Here is a 22,922-nt window from a genome sequence, read left to right as displayed (position 1 = left end):
AATATGGCCACTGCCATCTTAGCTGGCCTGCCTCTCCCGGCTATTTTAAAATTCAGCAAAGCGTCCACGCTCTTAATCCTGCATAACTTTAAGCCTTAATATAATGTGAACAGGTGAGTTGTGTATAAATTCACCCTCAGTACAGTTGTCATGAACGGGGAAATTAGCTACAGAGACCAAAACTGTTTTTTGTACCAGGCTGTAAACATGTTTATTTCTGCTGTGAAGTTGGACATTTGAACATGGGGACTTATGGAGACTGACTCACTTCTGGAGCCAGCCTCAAGTGGACGTTTGAGGAACTGCAGTTTTTGTAGTGTAATCCCACTGTGGTAAATATGGACGGCTGTACTCGAGTATTTGTTCTGATTACATTACTTTACCAGCCAGTCAGCAATTTTAACATCAACAAGATCACCAGCAGCAGCAAATATCACTGACTAGTCCAGCAGCAGTCAGCCCAGCTCGGCGTCTGTCTTTCAGCCTTTCATTTCACCAAGCTCTGACCAACCACTAAAAGTCAGCTCCAGATTTAATTTGGGGCACCGGTTCTGGTAAGACACTGGCGCCTGTGGTACAAACACTAACACTTAGTCGGTGCCCTGAGCACACAGTCCGGGTTAACAAACTGAGTTAACATTATTGATAATTCAACGCTACAGAAACACGGGGTAACTTTTAACTGCTGTTAGTTTTTGGTTTGATTAACGGCTGGTAAACAAACCAATTTGACATTTGAGCATCAATGTAATCGCTAAATTTAAACCGTTTCTGTACAAACTTTACATTTTATATTTTGTTAAACGTTATTTTGTAGAACTGTTGTATAAAAGCAGTATTGCACCTCGAGGTTGTGCTATTATTCTGAATATCAGAACTCCCTCTTGTGTGATTTAATCGTTTATATCACACACGTTTGGTGTTGGTGTCTTGGTGTTATTAAAAATATGAATGGAAACTTTAGGTAGTGGAATGAAAAAGACGCCATTGGAGGGTATGATCTTTTATTTTCACAAGATTATTATACAAAAGAAAAGTGCTGCACAGTCTGCTGACCTTGGAGTATAAATAAACCCTCCCTGTGTTATAACGGACGCAAACTGAAAACACCGTCACAGGGTGAAGCTGCTGCTGTCGTACGTCTCACTGACGTTTACAGCGAACGCTCGAGAAAAGGAAGCATCGAAACCGGTCAGAGATGATCGATACAGAGCTGTGAACTCAAAACCATCCTCCGTCTTCCAGCACATTCGGTTTTCGAGCAAACAGGCGGTTTTAAAAAGGCAAATCAAGGAGAAGAAACAGAAAAAAACAAAACAAAAAAACATCCAGCATGTAGAACCCTGCTCTTCACTAACGTCTGAGACCTGTGGGGGTGATGACTTTTATTTTGAGACTTCCAAAAATATCCAAGTGAGGTTTCAGCGTTGCTGGGAGGAGTAGGAGGAGGAGGAGGAGGAGGAGGAGGAGGAGAGTTTTCAACACCTTCAATCAAACACAAAACAAAAACAGATGAGGCAACCCGGAGCTCAAACTCATTACGGCCTGTGAAGTGAAGCTGAAGCTTAAAAACACAACCCCGCTTTCTAAACTACCGTCCTTCAGGCACTGGTGTGGCATGGTGAGGAGGAAGAGGAGGAGGAGGAGGATGAGCACCTATGCAAGCACCTGCATCCCAAATAAGGCGTTAAAACAAAAAAAAGAAAAGAAAAAAGAAAATACAGGCGTAAGATCAACAAAAAAATCTGAGTAAAACACAAAAATAACTCGTTTTGACACAAAGGTTTGGTGATTGTCCTTCGTTGTATGCGGTGTTATAACGCGAGGGGAGTCTGACGAAGGAAGGAGACGGGTAGTGTTACCGACACGGCGCTCGATACGGGCAGAAATTGATGAATGTGTCTCCTTTCTGCTGACAGAGCCGTCCATCTGAACCACGACAGAGCCCAGAAAAACAAACAAACAAACAAACAACATGTAGATAAATCTTTAGCCCACCCTGCACCTTATGATCGCTATAACTGCTTATTAAAACTTTTACACTTGTACATTATACAGTTTGTAAAACGGGGGTTTCCCCTTTTATACATCCAGAAGTGTGTGACTTGAGAACTGGAGCGTAGGAGGAGGACGAGGAGGGATAAAAAAAAAAAGGAGTGGAAAAAGCAAAAGGTAAACTGAGATCCGCTGGGGAATTAAGAGGGGAAGACAGAAACGGGAATAGATGGATCGAAACGGAGGAAGGTGAACCAGAGAGAGAGAGAGAGAGAGAGAGAGATTCATGCCTTCTCAGGTGGTATTTCTAGAGTGGGTGTATTTATAGAGCAAAGAGGAGGGAGAGGGGGCGGTAATCAATACACTCATTAAGTCCTCCCGGTAGGAACAGTTCAATAGAAACACACACACACAACTCCTGTCGCCGCTCGTCGTTGAGCTCGTCTGCTTCCACACAGCTGTACGCCGCCGGCGCCATCGTCGCCTCAGTTCCTCAGAGCCGCCAACCTGGAAGGTGACAAACGTGGAACAGTTTAATTACTGATATAAACTTACAGATGTTAAATCATGTTGATGCTACACTGGAACAGCAACTGTTTTCATTAGAGACTGACAAGAGATTCCTCTTTGGTATCCGATTATCGTCGCCGATCGATCTGCATCTGTGTGATTATAGGTGAGAGCTAAACTGAGCAAGCAGTAAAAAATAAATAAAATCAAACGTTTGTACGGGAACTCGTCATTTTTCGAAGGCGCGTCATGTTCCTGAAAGACGTTGCTGGAGTGTCAGAACATGAACCGACAGCTGGTCTTTGTCGTTGCCAGCTAAGAAGCAACTGCAGAGGCCGGTGATACACGAGCTCCCTCAAGAGGTACGTGGAGCAATCAACAATTTTTACATTTTTTAAAAATTTTAAATCATATAATACAAGAAATTACTACTAAAATTCAAATTAAAACAAGTATGATGTTGCTGAAATGTAATTTACAATCTGTTCTGGTCGTTGTTTGTCTATGCAGTCACGTTCGAGTATGCGCGTACGTCACTCTGACTTGTTATCAATTAAAATAGTAAACTGAGCTAAAATAAAAAGGTTGAACACATTAATATTTGCAGACCAGCTTCTAAATCTGTGTCTGGCTCGCGGTTCAGTTTGGGTTTGTGTCCATTTGTTTGAGAAAGAGTGAGCAGTGGTTGAGCGACACAGACAGTGAATGAGAGTGAGCGAAGCGCCGGCATCAAAAAGCCGGTGAACCACAGCGATAAGACACCACAGTTTCTAACATTGCGGTACTAATAGAGGTACTTGGAGAGCCCAGAATTTTCTGAGGTGGTACGAGGTGATTTAAAGAATATTCTGAACTTTACAGCTTTAAGTTCAACCTGTTTTTTCACACTTCATTTCACCGTCCTGATCTTCCTTCAGTGTTTCTTATGCGACCGCAGCAGAGTTGTCCTGTGTTGCAAGGGCAATCTAATTTACTCCATCACATGCCGCTCGTTAGCCTGGTGCCACAGAGCTGAGAACAGCTTCGCCGCGTTGCGTCCTAACCTGTGACCTGGTCTTGTACCGAGTACAGGCGGAGGTTCTTACCGTCGAGACAGCTGGTCCTCCTTGTCCTGGCTCCGTGAGCTCTCTGCGCCCACCGCAGAGGTGGCTCCTGCAGGCAGCTGGTTGAGCTGGTCCATCACCTCCAGGCCGCTCTCCTCGGCTATTTGGTGGATCAGGTTGTCCACCTGCTCCTGAGGCGTGGTCAGTGTCATCGCCGAGCTCATGGAGTCCTCCATCACCTGGTGTAGGGAGGACGAGGGATGGATAGTGTGAGGGGTGGCGAGGACTTCTTAACGACTAACAGTGAAGTTTACAGAAACAAATGTCTGCAGGCACTCACTGAGGTGTGGACATCGAGGTTCTGGACTTGGGTTTCAAACTTATCCATGACTGCAGAGACCTTCTGAAGATCCATGGAGTTCAGAGCTTTGTCCAGGGCCTTGGTCACCTGACCCATGCTTTTGGTCACCTGATGGAATAAAATACTTCATAACGTACTCATCTAGAAAGCAGTAGTAGAAGTAAAACTGTCCGCCTGAACGCGGTAACTTACGCCCTTCATGGTGACGGCGGTCTGGACTTTAGAGGCCACGGCGTCGACTCGAGACGCCATGCGCAGCCAGTTAAGACCTTCATTCTTTTTCCGGATCGCGTTCTCCGCGTAAACTCTGGCACATTCCACGTTTTTCTGTTGCAACGCCTGGTGATGAGACAAAAGACGTCAACCAAACCTGCATCTGCAACTCACGTGTACGTACAAAAATAAAGATTACTTCAAAGAACTCGTTGATGACGTTTTATTTGTCCATTGTGCCGATTGACAAGTTCAAATCTTTTTAAATAATGGTCAACATGTTGGTAAGATGATTGGGTCTAAAAGGAGCATCCAGTGGTGAGGGGTTCACCATGAAAGACTTAACAGTTTAAGATTAACGTTTCAACATAAAATGTCAAAGAATCTGTGGATTTCATCGTCTACACTTCATAATATCATGCAACTATTGAGAGAATCAGAAGAAATCATTGTACGCAAGAGACAAGGCCGAAAAACCCACAATGTATGGCTGAGGAGCACGTCCAAAAACCATCGTCTGTGAACACAGTTCATCGCTGCATCCACAAATCACTGAAACTCCACCACGCAAAGAGGAAACCAGATCCAGAAACACCACCACCGCCTTCCTGTGCCGGCCTTTCTAGTCTCATCTCACACATTCAGACACTGATCGCACTGCCATGCCAACTTGCTCATCAGTTTTTGGAGAACCAACCGTTCACACTGATGGAGCAATCTGGGGTTCAGTATCTCGCTCAAGGAGCCTTCGACATTCAGACAATCTGATTAGTGGACGTGCCGCTTTACCTCCTGAACCACAGCCGCCCCTATCTGAAGTGGAAAACTGTCCTGTGGTCTGACATTGAAACTTTGTTTGGATACCGTGTCCTCTGGGCCAAAGAGGAGATGGATCATTGAGCTTATTATCAGCACATGGTTCAAAACCGGCATCACTGACGGTTTGTTAGTACGCATGACATATATAAACAAGTTTTGGAGGAAATTCCTCAGATTTAACTTTGGCTAAGTTGTATTTTTGTGCTGTTTTCTTTACATGTGTTTATTCTTCTGGGTTTCTTTCACTGAGTGGACAGCGCAGTCACAGTCACACAAACAAACAAACAAACATCATCATCATGTGAGCTGTTAGGCAGGATATGAGAAGTGAGGTCAGTCATGACTCATCGGGGAAACATCTTCGGCCCGTGAGATAATCAGGGATGGTTCAAACCGCATTGTTCCATCAGAGAAGTCATCCGGACGTCTCTTTTGCCATCGACCGTCATCCTCATTAATTATTAAATATTAATCAAAGGGAAACACATCGACAAAAAAACAAAAAAACAACAGCTGCTTTCAGGCTTCAGTGCTGAGGCTGTGCTGCCCCCTGCTGACCGACGACGTGTGCCACTCGCAATCTGTAAAAGTAATCTGATTACAGGAAGACTCGTCCAATCATGAAGCTACAAACAGACAGACGTAACACAAAACACTTAAATGGTATCAAACAAATACAAATATCTAAAAAAATAAAGTAATAAGACTGCACAAGGTTTAGTTTTCTTGTGTCGAGCGCACACATTTCTGAAGGTGTGATGTAAAGTTACAGCTTGTGTCGGGTCCACAGATGATCTTCACTTTGAAACAAACATTTCCTGAGCAGCAGTGGCACCTTAAACACCTCGAATAAATCTAGAAATCTGTCCGTCGTCGGTGTTTGGTGACAGTTCAGGCCGCATTCAGACAGGAATGTGGACGACAGATTTGATTTTAATAACCGAGCTCACTCCGTTATCTACCGATGTGTTCGATCGTGTTTTTGACACGTCTTTGCGGCACAAACGTCGTCGTCATTGTTGCATGGCATAACTGTCGAAGATAAAGAGATGGCAGACGCGCCTCTGGATGCTCGACATTCTTCACCTGTGCTCGACATAGTTTGGGAATCAGGAAGAGGACCGAGGTCGTCACGGCGACAGGATTTTAAACTTTGATATGACACTAGTATTAAAAAAAAAAAAAAAAAACTCGACACGTCTTTAGACGGCAAAAAATTTCCAGAGACACAACATAGAAATTAAATATGTTGAGGATCAGACGTTCACGCACAAACTACTTTAACCTGCTCGCCTTGTTTTCCTTCCTTTCCCCTCACACACATGCCTACACCTGTCTCTTACCGTACACACACGCCCACCTTAACTTCGATACTTCAACACTTTTGACAACTATGGGATAGACTGCTTTAAAGATTAGACCCCGGGGCAGACCCAGAACCTCCTGGAGGGACTACAGAGCCCATCTAGCCAGGAGGAGCTGGAAGATGTTGCAGAGGAGAAGCACATCTGTAGCGCTCTGCTAAACCTGCTGCCACCGCAACAAGCGAAAGAAAATGGACATATGGACATTATAATCAAACATCTGCTGCTTACTATTCACTTTGTTCATCCATATTCCCCCTCAAACCAAATGAAGCTCGTCCTTTAAGACTCTTTGGCGTCTCGCCTTGATTAGAGAGGCAGATTGTGTCTCTGTTTGCTCACCTTCTTGACCTTCGCCTGCTCCTTTTCAGAGTCCTTCTCCGCCTTCTTGGCCAACCTCTCGAGCTGCTTGGAAGTGAACTGTTAACCGAAAGAGAAAGACGTAGAGATGATTAATAAATATATATATTTTTAAATCGAGCGGATTAAAACCTTTGAACAGATACTTACCTTTAACTGGAAGAGTGTTTCTGTGGAGAGACAGGGAGAGACAGTTAGGAGGATTTATACAGGAAACTGAAATATATTATTTTATATACACACACCAACCTCACCACAATATGACCTCTGTGATAGTGTCAACAAAAACTGTATTTTTTGTATATAATGTAACAAAAATAACCCCCTGGGATTATTAAAGTATTTCTGATTCTGATATTGTTTAATATCATGTTTATGTTTGTATGAATGAATTAAAACTTTATTGTCACATCTCTGTTTAACCCTGAAAGAGACAGTTCCCTGCTGGAAATAATAACTTTATCATCAACAGTTTTCAATAAATAATCATAATAAAAAGTTAAAGACTGATGTTATCAATCAGTCAGACTTTACACTTCATGACCGCAGCATAGACACAAACACAAACTGAGGAGGCGTCATCTCATCATCATAAAATGTATCCAAAAATAAAAGTAAAAATATATAAATAGACAACTAGCCAACTAACTAACTAAATAAATAACAGTGAAAATGATGAAACAGATTAAAGACAAATTTATTAATAAAGTTCAAATAAAAGCCAGACTAAAAAGTCTCGGAGTGGACTGGGTTGTGTGTGTGTTTTACTTTTATATAGTTTAATTAAAATGAAGCAAGAGAAAATGTTTTCAAATGTCGAGTAGAGGTGGGAAGTTACAGGAACTGTTTGTGGACGTGTTTCCATAGCGAGGACGAGTACTTTAATTTAATTTGTAACGTCCATCTTGACGCTGAAATCTCAGCTTCTGCTTCTCGACGTTTTTGGGTTACGAAGATTAATTAATTTATTATTAACTTAACATTAGAGTTAGTTAGAGTTTCATGTCTTCTCATTTATCACACTCTGAGTGTATTCTACTATTTACACAGGCTAAATATATACGACATTTCTATGTGTATCTCTATAAATATATTATTATTATCTCCATTACCTTCATTATCTAGCATCATCACCAGAACCCCATCACTCCTGTCCTGTAACAACTCCACTGGCTCCCGCTCAAATCCAATTACAAAATCTTTCTGCTCACATCCAAAGCCATCCATAACCTCTCATCACCATATCTCTCGGATCTTCTGCATGTTGCTGCTCCGCCTCGCTCCCTCAGATCTTCCTCCTAAATTCACCTGACTGTCCCCTCCGTCCGTCTCACCACCATCAGCTCTGGACCTCTTTACCCCCCCGTCATAAGGAACATCAACTCACTCTCACAATTCAAGTCCGCACTCAAAACCCACCTGTTTAAAAAAAAAGCCTTTTCCATCTGACTGACTCAATTGCATTGTCCTATTTTAACCTGTTTTTAATGTTGTATTCTTGTAATTGGGGCGGCAGTAGCTCAGTCCATAGTGACTTGGCTTGGGAGCCGGAGGGAGGCCGGTTCAAGTCCGGCATGGACTGAAAATATGGACACTGCAGAAGTGTCCTTGAGCAAGGCACCGAACCCCCCCCAACTGCTCGCAGGGCGCCGGTCTGGCTGGCTGCCCATCACTCCACCATCATTTGCATGTCTATGAGTCTTGTCTCTCTTGTATATCTTCTTCTTAATTTGATAAACTTTTATGGTTCTTTTTGCTTGTTTTTGTTATTTGCTGTCTACTTTTATTTATTGTACGGTGTCCTTGGGTGACAGAAAGGCACCTATGAAATAAAATGTATTATTATTATTATTATCATCCATCCATCTATCCATCCATCCATCCATCCATCTATCCATCTATCTATCCATCTATCTATCTATCTATCTATCTATCTATCTATCGGAGTTGTTTTTTGTGGTCACACTTTGTTCTGTTGTTTGTTTCCATGTGGTAAAAAGTATTATTCAAAGAAACAGATGAAGACACAGAGAGGGCAGCCTGGAAAACACCCGTCAGCTTCCTGCTGTTGTCTTAGTAGTATTATTATTATTATTATAAAGCTAGAACACGAAGTGACCATTCCTGAAAGCTAACTGTCATCCAGCTGAGAACAAACCGTGTCAGCACAAAGACGAGAATTCAGTCAAACCAAGACAGACTGAAAAGTCCAAAGAGTCAAATCACGATGAACAAAGGAAGTGAAACGAATCAGAACCAGCTCTGACAGCTGAACCGAGCCGAACCCACCCAAAGCTAACGAGCTAACGGTGGCTACCTGACATTAGCTTCGTGGTTTAGTTTAAAAACAGAGTGAACGTCTGATCAAACGGAGCTTTGAGTTTAAAAACAGACGTACCGTCCATTGTCGTCCAGTGAGGCGCAGGTAGGAAGGTGCTGGAGTCTGCGACAGGTGAGTTCGGTTTGTTTGATCGACCGAGTCAGCGCACTTCCTGGTTTAGCTCGGCGTCTTCTTCGTCTGCGTCTTTTTAGGGCAGTTATCCACAACGGAGCTGCACGTTAGCGCCACCAACCGGAGGACTGTGAGGTGACATGAACACATCATCAATTATTATATTATGGAGACAAATCAAACATTTTTGATCATTTAAAATAAAAAATTAAAAAAAGTAATTAAAAAATAAATTTCAACTGATGATAAGTTTTAATCTTGAACTTTGAAAAAATTATAATCATGTATTAAAATAATAAAAAATAATAAGAAATGTAACAAATTATTTAAGGAATTCTAAAATTGTTTTGAATAAATAATATTCAGTTTTCACTTTCATTATATAAAAATTTTTTTTGTTTTCCTCCAGATTTATAGCCATAACTATTTTACGCCATATTGGTGCTATGCCCACACGGATGTATTTAGCTTTATATATTTTGATGTTAAATTATATTATATGACATTAAAGTATTTTATATATTTTTACATCTTTACTATATGTTATATGTCATGTTTAGCGTTTGCACGGATATGGAAACGAAATTTCATACTCTGTATGTCCTGACATATAGCAGCATTGACATAAAGGTGACTTGACTTAACTTGACTTTGTTTACACATCAGATCTTTGGCCCTGATTTTTGGACATTTCCCATTATTTAAAAAACAACAACAACATATATTTAAATAAAATCAATTATTTAATAAATTAATAGTGATGCTGAAATAACAACTAAAAAAAATTATGATTTATACAGCAGTTGTTAATTTCTATGCCCTGTACTCTTGTCTCTTGTATATCTTCTTCTTAATTTGTATTACTTTTATGGTTCTTTTTGTTTTTTTTTGTTTATTTGCTGTCTACTTTTATTTATTGTACGGTGTCCTTGGGTGACAGAAAGGCACCTATGAAATAAAATGAATTATTATCTATCTATCTATCTATCTATCTATCTATAGTGGAGTTGTTTTTTGTGGACCACACTTTGTTCTGTTGTTTGTTTCCATGTGGTAAAATTAATATAAAAAGTATTATTCAAAGAAAGAAACAGATGAATACACAGAGAGGGCAGCCTGAAAACACTGTTTAACGCTTGTATTATTCTTATTATTATTATTATTATTATTACTTATTATTAAAGCTGAGGAACTGAGTGACACATTCCTGAAAGCTAACTGTCATCCAGCTCGAGAACAAACCGTGTCAGCACAAAGACGAGAAGTTCAGTCAAAACCAGAGACAGACTGAAAAAGTCCAAAGAGTCAAATCACGGTGAACAAAAGAAGTGAAACGAATCAGAAACCAGCTCTGACAGCTGAACCGAGCCGAACCCACCCAAAGCTAACGAGCTAACGGTGGCTACCTGACATTAGCTTCGTTGTTTGGCTTAAAAAACAGAGTGAACGTCTGACTCAAACGGACTTTGAGTCGGTTTAAAACACGACGTTACCGTCCATTGTCGTCCAGGGGGAGGCGCAGGTAGGAAGGTGCTGGAGCTCTGCGACAGGTGAGTTCGGTTTGTTTTGATCCGATCCGAGTCAGCGCACTTCCTGGTTTAGCTCGGCCGTCTTCTTCGTCTGCGTCTTTTGGGAGGCAGTTCCCAACAAACGGAGCTGCACGTTAGCGCCACCAACCGGAGGACTGTGAGGTGACATGAACACATCATCAATTATTATATTATGGAGACAAATCAACACATTTTTGATCATTTAAAATACATAAAATAAAAAAGTAATTAAAAATTTAAATTTTAAACATAATAAAAGTTTTAACTTAAACTTTGAAAAAAATAAATTATGTATTAAAATAATTAAAAAAAAAATAAATGTAACAAATTATTTTGAGTATATTCTATATAGTTTGTTCAGTTTTCACTTTCATATATATTGTGTTTTGTTTTTTTTTATTTTTTATTTTTTCCAGAAATTGTATGTTTTTCACATTTCAGATTCTTGGCCCTGATTTTGGACATTTCCTGATTATTTAAAAAACAACAACAACAACAACATATATTTAAATAAAGCAATTAATTAATTAAATTAATTAGTGATGCTGAAATAAATAACTAAAAAAAATAATGATTTATACAGCAGGTTGTATTATTCCTAGCATGATTAGATGATTGAATATGAATAATGATATTTACACAAACTAAATAAACACTGAGGCTAAATAAAGTGATTAAAAAAGTCATTTTAACTGAACCAAAATGATAATATAAATAACAACAATAATATAACAGTAATAAATGAGTAATGGTTGGCAGTTACTTGTAATAAAATGTAATACTTTACATATTAATAGACTTTCCTCTGAAAGTTACACAATCTCCAGCCAGATTAAGTTTATTGCGGTTCATTTAAATAAATAAAAATATAATAATTAATTTATTATGAATTGAAATGAAATGCTGTATTAATAACAGTGTGATGATTTTTTAAATGTAAATAAATAAAAGCTCATTGGCTGAAGTGGCGTATAATTGATTAATTAAATAATTTAAAGTCAACAGAAACTAAATAAAATTCACTCAGCCCTTCTTTGGTCGAAATAAATCCACAATTCACCGAGTTATTGGCCCGGTCTCCCTCTCACTCCTCTGCCGCTTGAGGCGTCTCCTGTCCCGGCCTCTGTCACCGCCGTGTCCCGCCGTTCGGTGGAACCGCTATCTTAATAAAATGGCGGGCGCTACTTTTAGTAACCGTTAACTGAAGAAGATAAACCGTTAATGATCCCACTCAGGATAACATTCACTTGTTACAGCAGCTTAAACTATTTTTAAAAAATATTCAAAAAGGTATTTCATAAAGAGGAGAATAAATAAATAAAGTTAAATTAAAAATAAAAATAAATTACGACCGTTAAAAGCGCGTTTTATTTTGAAATTCGGCGGGTTAGCGTTAATGCTAGTTTAAAAAATAACGGTTCACAAGACGCGTTCAAGGCCCCGAAACTCGATCAGTTTTCAGACTTACCGTTTAATTTGTATTTATTTTAACGGGTTTTCAGTTTTTTTTTCTCTCGATGTCTTTGTTCATGAGGATTTGTAGCGGAGGAGAAAAGGTGAGAAAGAAGTCCGGCAAACAAGAAGAAGAGGAGGCAGAGAAACTCCCAGAGAGAGAGGAGAGTCTGCTGAAGAGGAGAGAAGCTCTGCTGGGGAAGATCGAGCAGGAGCTGCTGCTGGTCAAGAACACCTGCAGGACGAACAGAAGAGGTGATTTTAAACTAAATTATCGTGTCTGTGATTATTTAATTAACATACAAGTGAGTAGTTAATTTACCAGCTGCTAACTGGACATCATTAAGAGGCGTTTAATTAACAACATATTGTTACAACATGCTAATTAAAGAGGCTAATTAATGTAGCTGACATGCCTGAGCGAGAAACTATGATAATTTATTTTACAAAGTTTAAAAAACAACAAAAAGTCAATAAATATCAAAATGTAGTACATTACATTTTAAAAGTAAACAGTTAGCTCAACAGCCTAACGTTAGCTCAGTTTGTTAGCTGCTGTTAGCTCAGTTTGTTAGCTGCTGTTAGCTGCTGTTAGCTCAGTTTGTTAGCTGCTGTTAGCTGCTGTTAGCTCAGTTTGTTAGCTACTGTTATCTAATGTTAGCTCAGTTTGTTAGCTCAGTTTGTTAGCTGCTGTTAGCTAATGTAAGCTCAGTTTGTTAGCCGGGCTGCTGTGAGCTCAGAGCACCGGGGGGAGTTACTGTTTTTACCGAAGGTGTTTTTGGACCACCGGGAAGAGAAGGAGGTTTGGTGTTGTGCCAGAACCGGAGCTGGATAATACTTACTTAAGTTAGTATCATGGATCACGTTAGCTGCTCATTCAGTAAGCTATAAATAACTTATCCCGGGTTCAGGAGCCTGGCAGAGGAGAAGAAAGCGAAGAGGATGTTGATGTAGGAAGCCAAGAAGAGAAATTATTACATCTGTGCTCTTTGCTGTCGTGACAAGAGTCAAAAGATAAGTTAGCTCCACACGGTGACGTTGATGTTTTCTGTCTGGCAGTGGCTCTGCAGGCTCTGAGAAGAAAGAAGTGGTACGAGAAACATCTGAAGAACATCGACTGTGCTTTCAAAGCCATGAGGTCGGCTCACGAACACATGTAAGGGGAAAGAAATCAGCAGCGTTCAGTTAATGACGTGTTGCGAACAAGCTGAACTGAGACAGAAACTCTCTCTGCTGACTGTTTCAGAGACTACATCAACAAGGTGAATGAGCTGATGAAGGACATCGCAGAGCAGGACTCCAAGGATCCAGACATGTCAGACGGCATCGACACCTCAAAGAGCTTCGGAGTCGAGTTTGATGAGGTAAAATGACGAGTAAAGACTTCTGATCTAAGTTCTGTGACCACCTTACACCAAACAGAGCTGCTGCAACTCGAGCAAAACTTTCAGGAGTTTACGCCGAGATTAGAAACTTGTCTGCGACACTGATGGTTTGAAATAATGTTGGGATTTAAACTTGTGTTTGTCTGGTGACGTTCCCTCAGGATGAGCTGCTGGCAGAGCTCGAGCGGCTGGAGAAGAGTCTGGACGAGAATCTGTTTGAGAGCGACGGAATGGAGGAGAGAGTCCAGTGTACCGAAGTGCCGCCCACTGCGTTGCCTTCACAACCTGGTAAGAACCTCCTTAACAGCAGAGGACGCGTCACACCACGCATCAGACCGGCAGTAAGTCACGAAGAGCCGAGACTGTGCCGCGATCTGGGGGAAAGAATGAACGCTTTCACTCAAGAGAAGCAGAAAACTCTCGATGATTGTAGATGTAAACAGATGTGACGGTGATGATCAAACCGGTTTGTTTCCTTTCCTTCTCAGCTGAAGCGGCGGTGGACGAAGACGAGGACTTGGAAAAAGACTTGGAGTATCTGCGGCGCTGGATGAACGAGCCATCGTAAAGCGTCAACACGAGTAATAAACAGGCAGAAATGAGACGTTATCGTTCGAGTGTTTTATGTTGTTAAGTGACAAAGAGCGCGTCGTCTCATGTAACGACATTATGAGCTGTGTGAGACTGTTTTATTAATATAAAACTATAATTAGAGCACTGATAAATTATTTTATGATGGAATATGACATCATCTGAACATGAATTGATCCCTAACATCCCGTCTTTGTTCAAGCGCCTCCTCGCCCTCCTGTTATCACGACAAACCAGACTTTGCTGCAGCTCAGAGGTTCTGTTCAAGTTCTGTTCAGGTTTTTGTTTAAAATTGCTGAATGTTACAAAAAATAAACTTTTCTATGTTACACTTTAAGAACGGCTTGAGACGATGATTGTGACACTGTGACCTCTTTAAATATTTGTAGGGGAAGATATGGAGACAAATCAGAGCCAAAAGTTTTGATCAATTAAAAAGAAAAGAATTGTATTTTAAACTAAAAGTTAAGTTTTGATCTTGAACTTTAAATTTAATGTTGATCTTTTAATTCTTTTATTCTTTTGTTTTCAGTGTTTTACTTTTATATATTTTAATATTTGGACTCAAAAAATGAAAATAAAAATCGGAAAGTGCAAAAGAAAAATTCTGAATTTGAAAACTGAATAAATGATAAATTAAACAAAAAAAAAACAACAACTTTTTTCTTACAAACCTTTTTATTTTGAATATATTATTTTATTTTTTAATTATTTTTATTTTATTTATTTTTATTTTTAAAGTAAATTTGGCTCTATAAATTATCCGTCAGATTTATTCGTCCTTCACTTATAAAGAGCTTTTTAAGTCGACGACACGTGCCAGCGTTCAAACGCTGACGGCTGACTCGATGCCAACAGCTCATCAGGAGAGGTTAGAGGACGCACTCTGGAGCTTTGAGTGACTTATTTAACAGCACATAAAAAAGAACATTAACAAAACAATAGAAATGATAACAGAATATAAAAACACTAGAAGGCTTTTCGAGGGTTTCCCGCCCACGGTGAAGGATGACTCAGATCACTTTGATCATCTCTGAAGCCCCGAGCCAACATGTGAGACCAACGAACCCACAAACGTGTTTAATAAATCTATAGCTGAGTACGACTTCAGAGTTTATCTGGGTTTTGCTGGAAATAAAAGTGCAGAGCTGTACGATCATTAAACATAAACGAGATGAGTTTATAATAACAGCAGCTGGAAGATTTTAGAAATGTCCTCATGTAGCATCTGATTTTTTTCAAGTTCACTTGAGGCTGGCTCCAGAAGTGAGTCAGTCTCCATAAGTCCCCATGTCCAAATGTCCAAGTTTTGGTCTCTAATTGATCGCTAATTTAATGTTTGGATCATCAGTGGACCTGAGGCCGGCTGAACGGCGCCTGGTTGCCCGAATAAGATATTTGTAACGCCACCCACCTGTCAATCAAAGCGTCCACACTCTTAATCCTGCATAACTTTAAGCCTTAATATAATGTGAACAGGTGAGTTGTATATAAATTCACCCTCAGTACAGTTGTCATGAACGGGGAAATTAGCTACAGAGACCAAAACTGTTTTTTGTACCAGGCTGTAAACATGTTTATTTCTGCTGTGAAACATGGGGACTTATGGAGACTGACTCACTTCTGGAGCCAGCCTCAAGTGGACGTTAGAGGAACTGCAGTTTTTGGCACTTCTGCGCTGGCTTCACGTCCACCACGATCCAGGTTCTGGTCGAGGTTTCCGCCTCTTAAAGGAAATTTAAATCCTCGCCACTGTCACCAAGTGTTCATGGTGGGAACTGTTGAGTCTCTTTAAATCATACAAAGAATACAGTTTACAGCTGCTCTATATGAAAAGATAACTTCTGAAGAGTTCACGCTGGTCCTCCCTGGTCGCCCTTTTAAATCCAGCACTTACTCATTATGCTGCTGCACAGGATTAGTGTCTGTCTGTCACCCAGACAGCGAGTGACGGAGGCAGAGAGGGAGTGGCGGAGGCCGGCAGAATATAACAGTCAGCTCTCTAAATGTGCCACTGCACATTACAGCCGAACAAAATGTGATCGCCATGTGTGTGCATGTAAGGACTGTACGACTGAAGCCTAATGGGGTCTGGAGCAAGCCATAAGGAAGATTCAGGTAGGACGGCTTAAAAATGAAAGATATTAATGATATAATCTGTATATTTATACATATAATCTGTGATTTTTACAGGCTGGATTGAAGGTTTAAAAGACTAGATTTGACCCAATATATTCTGTTAGTGCTTCAGGAGAGGTTCACGGAGCATAGATGAGAATATTCCTGATAAATTTGTGTTTCTTTTTGTGCCGTACAGTAAACACTTCACTACTACTGTGCTCATAATAATAATCAGCACACCAGGGCTCTTCACGATGATGAGTTTGTACTCTGCTTATCTACAAAGACACTTTTTAACCAAAACAAGTCGAGTGTATTAAGACCTGTTGATGATAATCGTGGTTCCTCCATGTAGAACTGATGTGAGGTAGACGCAGCCCTTTAACACTCTTAAGAAATTAGCACAATCCAATTTGAAAGGTGCTGTTGCTCTTGATACCAAACAAAATGCACTGCTGGAGATCCTCTAGTCACCAGGTACAGCTCACCTGACTGACCCAGGTCAGCTCCAGGTACAGCTCACCAGACTGACCCCCAGGTCAGCTCCAGGTACAAACACACCTGACCCCCAGGTCAGCTCCCGTCTGGTTAGTCAGGTGTGTCTGTATCTTGATATTTCAGGCCTCGTTTTTTTCCTCCCTCTCAGTTTCGCCGAACCCCCCCTCGTCTCAGTCCAACGAGTCCGACTCAGCCAGCTCCTTCACGGGTCCACCTGCCATCCTCGTTACGGCTCCGTCACGAGAAGACATCTACGCCTCGCCGTCCAACATGACTATAGCCGACGCCATCAAAGAGCGGAGGCCTTCGTCCACGCCGTTCGTGGTGGGGAAGAAATTCGTGAACAGACGATAAGTGTCGTGCTGCAGAAGGTGAACTGAGATCTGAGAGCAACACATTTTATTTGGGCATAAAATTTTGAATGTTTGTGAAGCAAAGCGAAAAACTGCAGTTCCTCTAACGTCCACTTGAGGCTGGCTCCAGAAGTGAGTCAGTCTCCATAAGTCCCCATGTTAAAAACTTCACAGCAGAAATAAAACATGTTTACAGCCTGGTACAAAAAACAGTTTTGGTCTCTGTAGATAATTTCCTCGTTCATGACAACTGTACTGAGGGTGAATTTATATACAACTCACCTGTTCACATTATATTAATTATATTGTATTGTTGTGCGCATGTCTCGGGTTTGACAGGAGCTCTATCCCCGCTCTGACTTTTTATACCGTAAGTCTTAGCCCTTATTTAAATTGTCGTTTTATACACTCTATTTTTATTGTCACTTCTTACGGGGTTAAAGATCTTAACCCTAAAACCTTCTGATCTCACTTTTGGACATACTACTCAGCCAAGTGAAACCTGTTTTTAACACAATTTTCTTACTGATCGCTGGATTACTTTAACTTCACTGTGTTAAGTTTGAGTTTTACCTGGACAGTAGCAGCTGTCATGGCTGTATATGTGGACTTGAATCACTTCTTACTTCTTTTTAGTTTTAGTAATCAGGCTTTTATTCAGCTCTGTGGAAGCCCTAAAAGGTCATACATACATACATTTTATTCCACCCGTTTTCCCATGATAACGAGATAATTTTCCTCCGTATTTCTCTCGTGATAACGAGATAATTAATTTGAGATCTCAAGAAAACAAAACGATAGTCTAGTGTATTAAATCAAGTGCGCCCGTATTACAGAATGTATGGCAAATGCATGTAGTCCATGAGTAGTCCGCGGACTACTCATGGACTACCTATTACCACTGTAAAATCCCTTTGATCCATAATTTCTAAAAAAGGTTGATACACTCGATCTCAGGACTGGAGTGAGGATAAGTGTATCAACCTTTGTCAGAAATTAAAGATCATACAGATTTTACAGTTGAATAAATATAATGCCCTTTTCAATTCAAAATAATGAACTTTGAGGATGAATTGCTCAAAAATGATACAGTAAATATGCTTTATACTGAGTGAGTGAACAGTCAGCATGGCCCTGAGATCAAGTGTGCAAACCTTTGTCAGAAATTATGGATCAAAGGGATTTTACAGTGGCGTAATAGGTTTGCTCGCTCCGTGTCATGGACTACATGCATTTGCCTCAAATTAATTATCTCGTTATCACGGAAAACGTAGGAAATTATCTTGTTATCACGGGAAAACAAGTGGAATAAAATATATGTATGTATGGCCTTTTAGGGCTTCCGTACAGCTCCACCCACACTCCACGTCTTTTGGAGCCGGTGACAGCCAACATGAAAATGACCGGAGTCGACCTCACTGAAGCTAGAAACGTTAATTATTAATTAGCATTGGTCCTTTAATGCATCCATGCATTGACCCCAAAGGTTAAGTCATCAACATTGAGTGTGTGGAGGATTAAAAAGAGGTTAAGAATTGACTGAAACCAGAGACTGAAACCATGGATACCTCAGCCATAGACAGTATAAATATGACGTCTCCTACAGGTTTCTAAAGAGCCTCTGCTACCTCTTATATAATCAAAAAATGGGGACCTGAAGCAGGCTGAATGCAACCATCTGTAAAGAAACCCACCTGTCAATCAAAGAGTCTTAATCCTGCATAACTTTAAACCTTAATATAATCTGAACAGGTGAGTTGTATATAAATTCACCCTCACTGTTTTTTGTACCAGGCTGTAAACATGTTTATTTCTGCTGTCTAACATGGGGACTTATGGAGACTGACTCAAGTGAACTGCAAGTTTTTGGCAGTATATTGCGTTATTCTGAGTGTTTTATCATTAAATGAGATTATGTGAAGCTCTAATAACTTAACATATATCTTTTTTATTGTTTGTTTTTGTTCACAGTCCTCCAATAAAAGACTGAAAATGGACACACAGCGGCTTCGCCTGGTTGACTCTTCTCCGGGAAAGCTCTTGGTTGGCCTTCTCCGTGTTGGCTTGAACACAAACAAAATGTCGGGGCTCGCTGTTACGTTAAATCTCTAACGGACGGATTGTTTTTAAAAAATCACGACCTCCAGGTGAAAGAATGGACACCGTGGGAGAGGACGAACCGGACCCCATCAGACTGAAGTCCGTCAAGAACTATAAGACATTCACAGTGCCTCAAAGCGACCGGGTAAGACGCGGAGCTCCGTGTCCGGGACGAAGTGACGCTAAAGCGGCGTGAGAGAGAGGACTGTGGCGGAGGGTTCACAACATCCAGCTTATCACATATACATCACTCATAGACCAAAAATTAACATATATTACTAATATACATACACTGCTCCTTAATTCGGCTTATATTTAATGAAAGCTTGCATTAAATATAACTGATTTAATGTCATAAAGTAGCTGTGTTTATCTCCATATGATCACAACACTGTAAAGTACTAACAGAACGTGAATGCACCACGACCGTTAAAATTTAAAATCTGTCAGTTATAAACTGACATATCAATATATTTCAATATATTTCAAAATATTTTGATATATTTCGATGTATTTCAATATATTTCAATATATTTTGATATATTTCGATGTATTTCAATATATTTCAAAATAATTTGATATATTTCGATATATTTCGATATTTTTTTAAACAACTGCAGGTATTAAGATATATTTAGGCTCGCTCTGTAATGAGTGCTCTCACTGTGCAGGTTAATTAGTGCTCTGTGATTAACTTTAAAGGTCTGTACACTTCAGACAATCCCATTACTGACTTCCACCAACACATAATCTGCATGTTAAACCACCAACCACCACCCTGTGTCCTTATTCTGTGTCCTCATTGTGGTTTGATTATTATTAAATTTACTTTATTTAATTTCAGTGTTACTAAATATATATTTTCAGTTAAACTGTTCAGGATAAATACAACAGTCATGTGCCACGTTGAGAAATAGTGTAAACTCCCCATTGTCTGTCCGTTAACCACATTTATGCTTAAAGATTCATTCTGTAAAGTACTTTTAGTACTACTCTCTGTACTCTTTTAGTGCTCTTTCACTAGTTTTAGTACTCCTTTTTTACTCTTTTAGTGCTCTTTCACTAGTTTTAGTACTCCTTTTTACTCTTATTGTACTCACTTTTAGAACGCTTTTCTCACTGTAGAACAATTCTAGTACTTTTGGGACACTTAAAGTATTCTTTCAGTACTTTCAGAACTCTTACAGTACTCCTGTACTACTCTTCTACAGTTTTTAGTACTCTTTTACCACTATAGTAGTACTCTTTTACTATTTTTGGGACTACTGCTTTTAGTGATCTTTCAGTACTTTCAGAACTTCGTCAGTACTCTTTTTGTACTCTTGTAGTACTCTTTTACAACTTTTAGTACACTTTCAGTACTTTCAGAACTCCTAAAGTACTCTTACAGTACTCCTGTAATACTCTACTACTGCTTGTAGTACTATTTTACCACTTTTACAACTCTTGTAGTACTCTTTTACTACTTTTACTGCTTTTAGTGATCTTTCAGTACTTTCAGAACTCTGTCAGTACTCTTTTTGTACTCTTGTAGTACTCTTACCACTTTTACAACTATCGTGGTACTTTTACGCTTTTTGTACTCTTGTAGTACTCTTTAACGACTTTTAGTACACTTTTAGTACTTTTAGAACTCTTTGTACTCCTTTATAACTCTTTCAGTACTTTCAGAACTCCTACAGTACTCTTACAGTACTCCTGTAATACTCTTCTACTGATTGTAGTACTATTTTACCACTTTTACAACTCTTGTAGTACTCTTTTATTACTTTTGGGACTACTACTTTTACTGCTTTTAGTGATCTTTCAGTACTTTCAGTACTCTTTTTGTACTCTTGTAGTACTCTATTATGACTTTTGGTACACTTTCAGTACTTGTAGAACTCTTTGTACTCCTTTATTACTCTTTCAGTACTCTTTCAGTACTCTTAGTACTCCCTATTGTCGATCACATCGGCGTGACGTCTCTTTGTCTCTGTTTTTCAGTTCGGGAGCTGCAGAAGCGTCAGAGAGTTTGAGAAGCTGAATCGAATCGGCGAGGGAACGTACGGCATCGTGTGTGAGTCACTGACGATGAAACAAAGGTTCAACAAATGTAAAATGTAAAAACTTCAGATCGTTTAAAACGTTTCCTGTCCTGAACGCAGACCGAGCTCGAGACACCAAGTCAGACGAGATTGTCGCTCTGAAGAAAGTCCGCATGGACAAAGAGAAAGACGGTGAGAGCTCTAAACTGCCGAGTCGTGTTTCTGTTCGAAGCTGCTGGAAGCTGCTGACGCCCTGATCTTTGTCTGTCAGGAATCCCCATCAGCAGCCTGAGAGAGATCACCCTGCTGCTGAGGCTGAGACATCCCAACATCGTGGAGCTGAAAGAAGTGGTGGTGGGCAGCCAGCTGGAGAGGTAGCACACACACACACACACACACACACACACACACACACACACACACACACAGTTAAGTTTTGCTCTGAGCTCTAACGATCAGTTATTTATGTCTTCGTTTCCTCTTCAGTCTGTTTCTGGTGATGAGTTACTGTGAACAGGATTTGGCCAGTTTGCTTGAAAACATGCAGACGCCGTTCTCTGAGGCTCAGGTAACTTTAACACAACTGAATCTACTCTGTTCCAGTACTGCACGATATTTCAGGTTACACACTCCTAAAGATTTCTATACTATGTGCTGCAGACTTCATTGTCTGCACATGAAGAAGAAGTCTATCGTCTCGTCAGTGGCTCCGAGCTGAGGCGTCACTAACGACATTTCCTTTCTGTCCTTTTTCAGGTGAAGTGTATCGTCCTTCAGCTGCTCAGAGGTTTGGAGTATCTCCACCACAACTTCATCATTCACAGGTCAGTCTCTGTCATCAGGTGACACCTGTTGTTGTTGTTTTGTTGTTTGTTGTTTACATTTTTACCGGAGCAAGAAAGACGCTGCAGAGACCTCAGATGACGGACGGGACTGCTCACTGTGTTGCATATTAAACTATTAAACTTGGAACAAACAGACGGATTATCTAATAATGTGTTCGATTTAAGTTCATGCCTGTTCCTGCAGTAACTCTGAGGAACCTCTGTTGACGCTTCAAGTCTACAAAAAACATCGAGCATCTACAGCAGGTCTCTCTAGTCGTTGCGTGTTGCTGAAATCCGGCTAGATTGCAAACAGTTTGTTCAGTTTAACTGAAGTGACACGAACGCGGCGAGTTTGGGTGGTTAGACTCCACAGTACTTCACATTCAGTCATTTAACGGATGATTTTATCCAAAGGGAAACAATCAAGATCCAGTTGTAGAGGGGGGGAGGTTTCTCATGTCCAGGAGTTGGTAGTGTTGTAGAGGAGGTCCTCTCTGAAGAGCTGGAAGTCTTCAGGAGTTTTGTGAAGGTAGAGAGGGACGCCCTTGATCTGGTAGGACGTTCCACAGACGAGAAAAGTTTGGATCGCCCTGAGCGTACGGGTGGCAGAGCCAGGCGTCGTTCGTTGTCAGCAGGACTTTACAGTAATCAAGAGATGACAACCTCGCGATCAGGAGTCGTCTGACAGCGGCCGTCTCATGATCCTCTTCAATCTCGTTATCAGGGACCTGAAGGTGTCGAATCTGCTGATGACGGACAAAGGCTGCGTCAAGATCGGTGAGTCACCATGACGAACTCACACCGATCCGACGGATGACACGCAGGAAACAAGCAGCCGCCTGTTTTTAAATCAGCCCTTAAAGAGATGTCTGTCTCCTTTACTTTGTTACTTTTGATTTCT

The 22,922-nt window shown here is 40.4% G+C and overlaps 3 protein-coding genes across 4 annotated transcripts in view; 2 read left to right on the top strand and 1 right to left on the bottom strand.

Annotated features, from left to right (window-relative positions):
- Positions 1-987: 987 nt before the first annotated feature.
- On the bottom strand, positions 988-10,747 carry chmp1a (charged multivesicular body protein 1A). The gene is made up of 7 exons (XM_027273050.1): positions 10,611-10,747; positions 6,816-6,835; positions 6,648-6,725; positions 4,102-4,248; positions 3,889-4,017; positions 3,591-3,787; positions 988-2,502 (listed from the first exon to the last, which is right to left on the bottom strand). Exons 1-7 carry the CDS (start codon positions 10,615-10,617, stop codon positions 2,481-2,483), a joined length of 600 nt encoding a protein of 199 aa, XP_027128851.1. The 5' UTR covers positions 10,618-10,747; the 3' UTR covers positions 988-2,480.
- A 1,406-nt stretch (positions 10,748-12,153) lies between these two features.
- LOC104937184 (charged multivesicular body protein 4b) lies at positions 12,154-14,108 on the top strand. 2 transcript variants are annotated; one of them, XM_010753355.3, is made up of 5 exons: positions 12,154-12,374; positions 13,179-13,275; positions 13,366-13,483; positions 13,666-13,792; positions 13,993-14,108. In XM_010753355.3, exons 1-5 carry the CDS (start codon positions 12,185-12,187, stop codon positions 14,070-14,072), a joined length of 612 nt encoding a protein of 203 aa, XP_010751657.3. In that variant the 5' UTR covers positions 12,154-12,184; the 3' UTR covers positions 14,073-14,108. The 2 variants fall into 2 exon arrangements, with proteins under 2 accessions (XP_010751657.3, XP_027128850.1); XM_027273049.1 differs by having other exon boundaries at positions 13,666-13,845.
- A 4,942-nt stretch (positions 14,109-19,050) lies between these two features.
- Positions 19,051-22,922, top strand: part of cdk10 (cyclin dependent kinase 10) — a 14,088-nt gene continuing 10,216 nt past the window's right edge. Inside the window, exons 1-7 of the mRNA XM_027272789.1 lie at positions 19,051-19,312; positions 21,154-21,226; positions 21,315-21,386; positions 21,466-21,568; positions 21,681-21,762; positions 21,951-22,018; positions 22,746-22,798. Coding sequence (XP_027128590.1) covers positions 19,223-19,312; positions 21,154-21,226; positions 21,315-21,386; positions 21,466-21,568; positions 21,681-21,762; positions 21,951-22,018; positions 22,746-22,798 — 541 coding nt within the window. The 5' untranslated portion in view covers positions 19,051-19,222. The remainder of the gene's footprint in view (positions 19,313-21,153; positions 21,227-21,314; positions 21,387-21,465; positions 21,569-21,680; positions 21,763-21,950; positions 22,019-22,745; positions 22,799-22,922) is intronic.

The sequence above is a fragment of the Larimichthys crocea genome, chromosome XXI (genome assembly GCF_000972845.2).
Source record: "Larimichthys crocea isolate SSNF chromosome XXI, L_crocea_2.0, whole genome shotgun sequence".
Classification (NCBI taxonomy): Eukaryota; Metazoa; Chordata; class Actinopteri; family Sciaenidae; genus Larimichthys; species Larimichthys crocea.
Note: the sequence above shows the minus strand (reverse complement) of the source record. Positions and strands in the feature narration are given on the sequence as shown.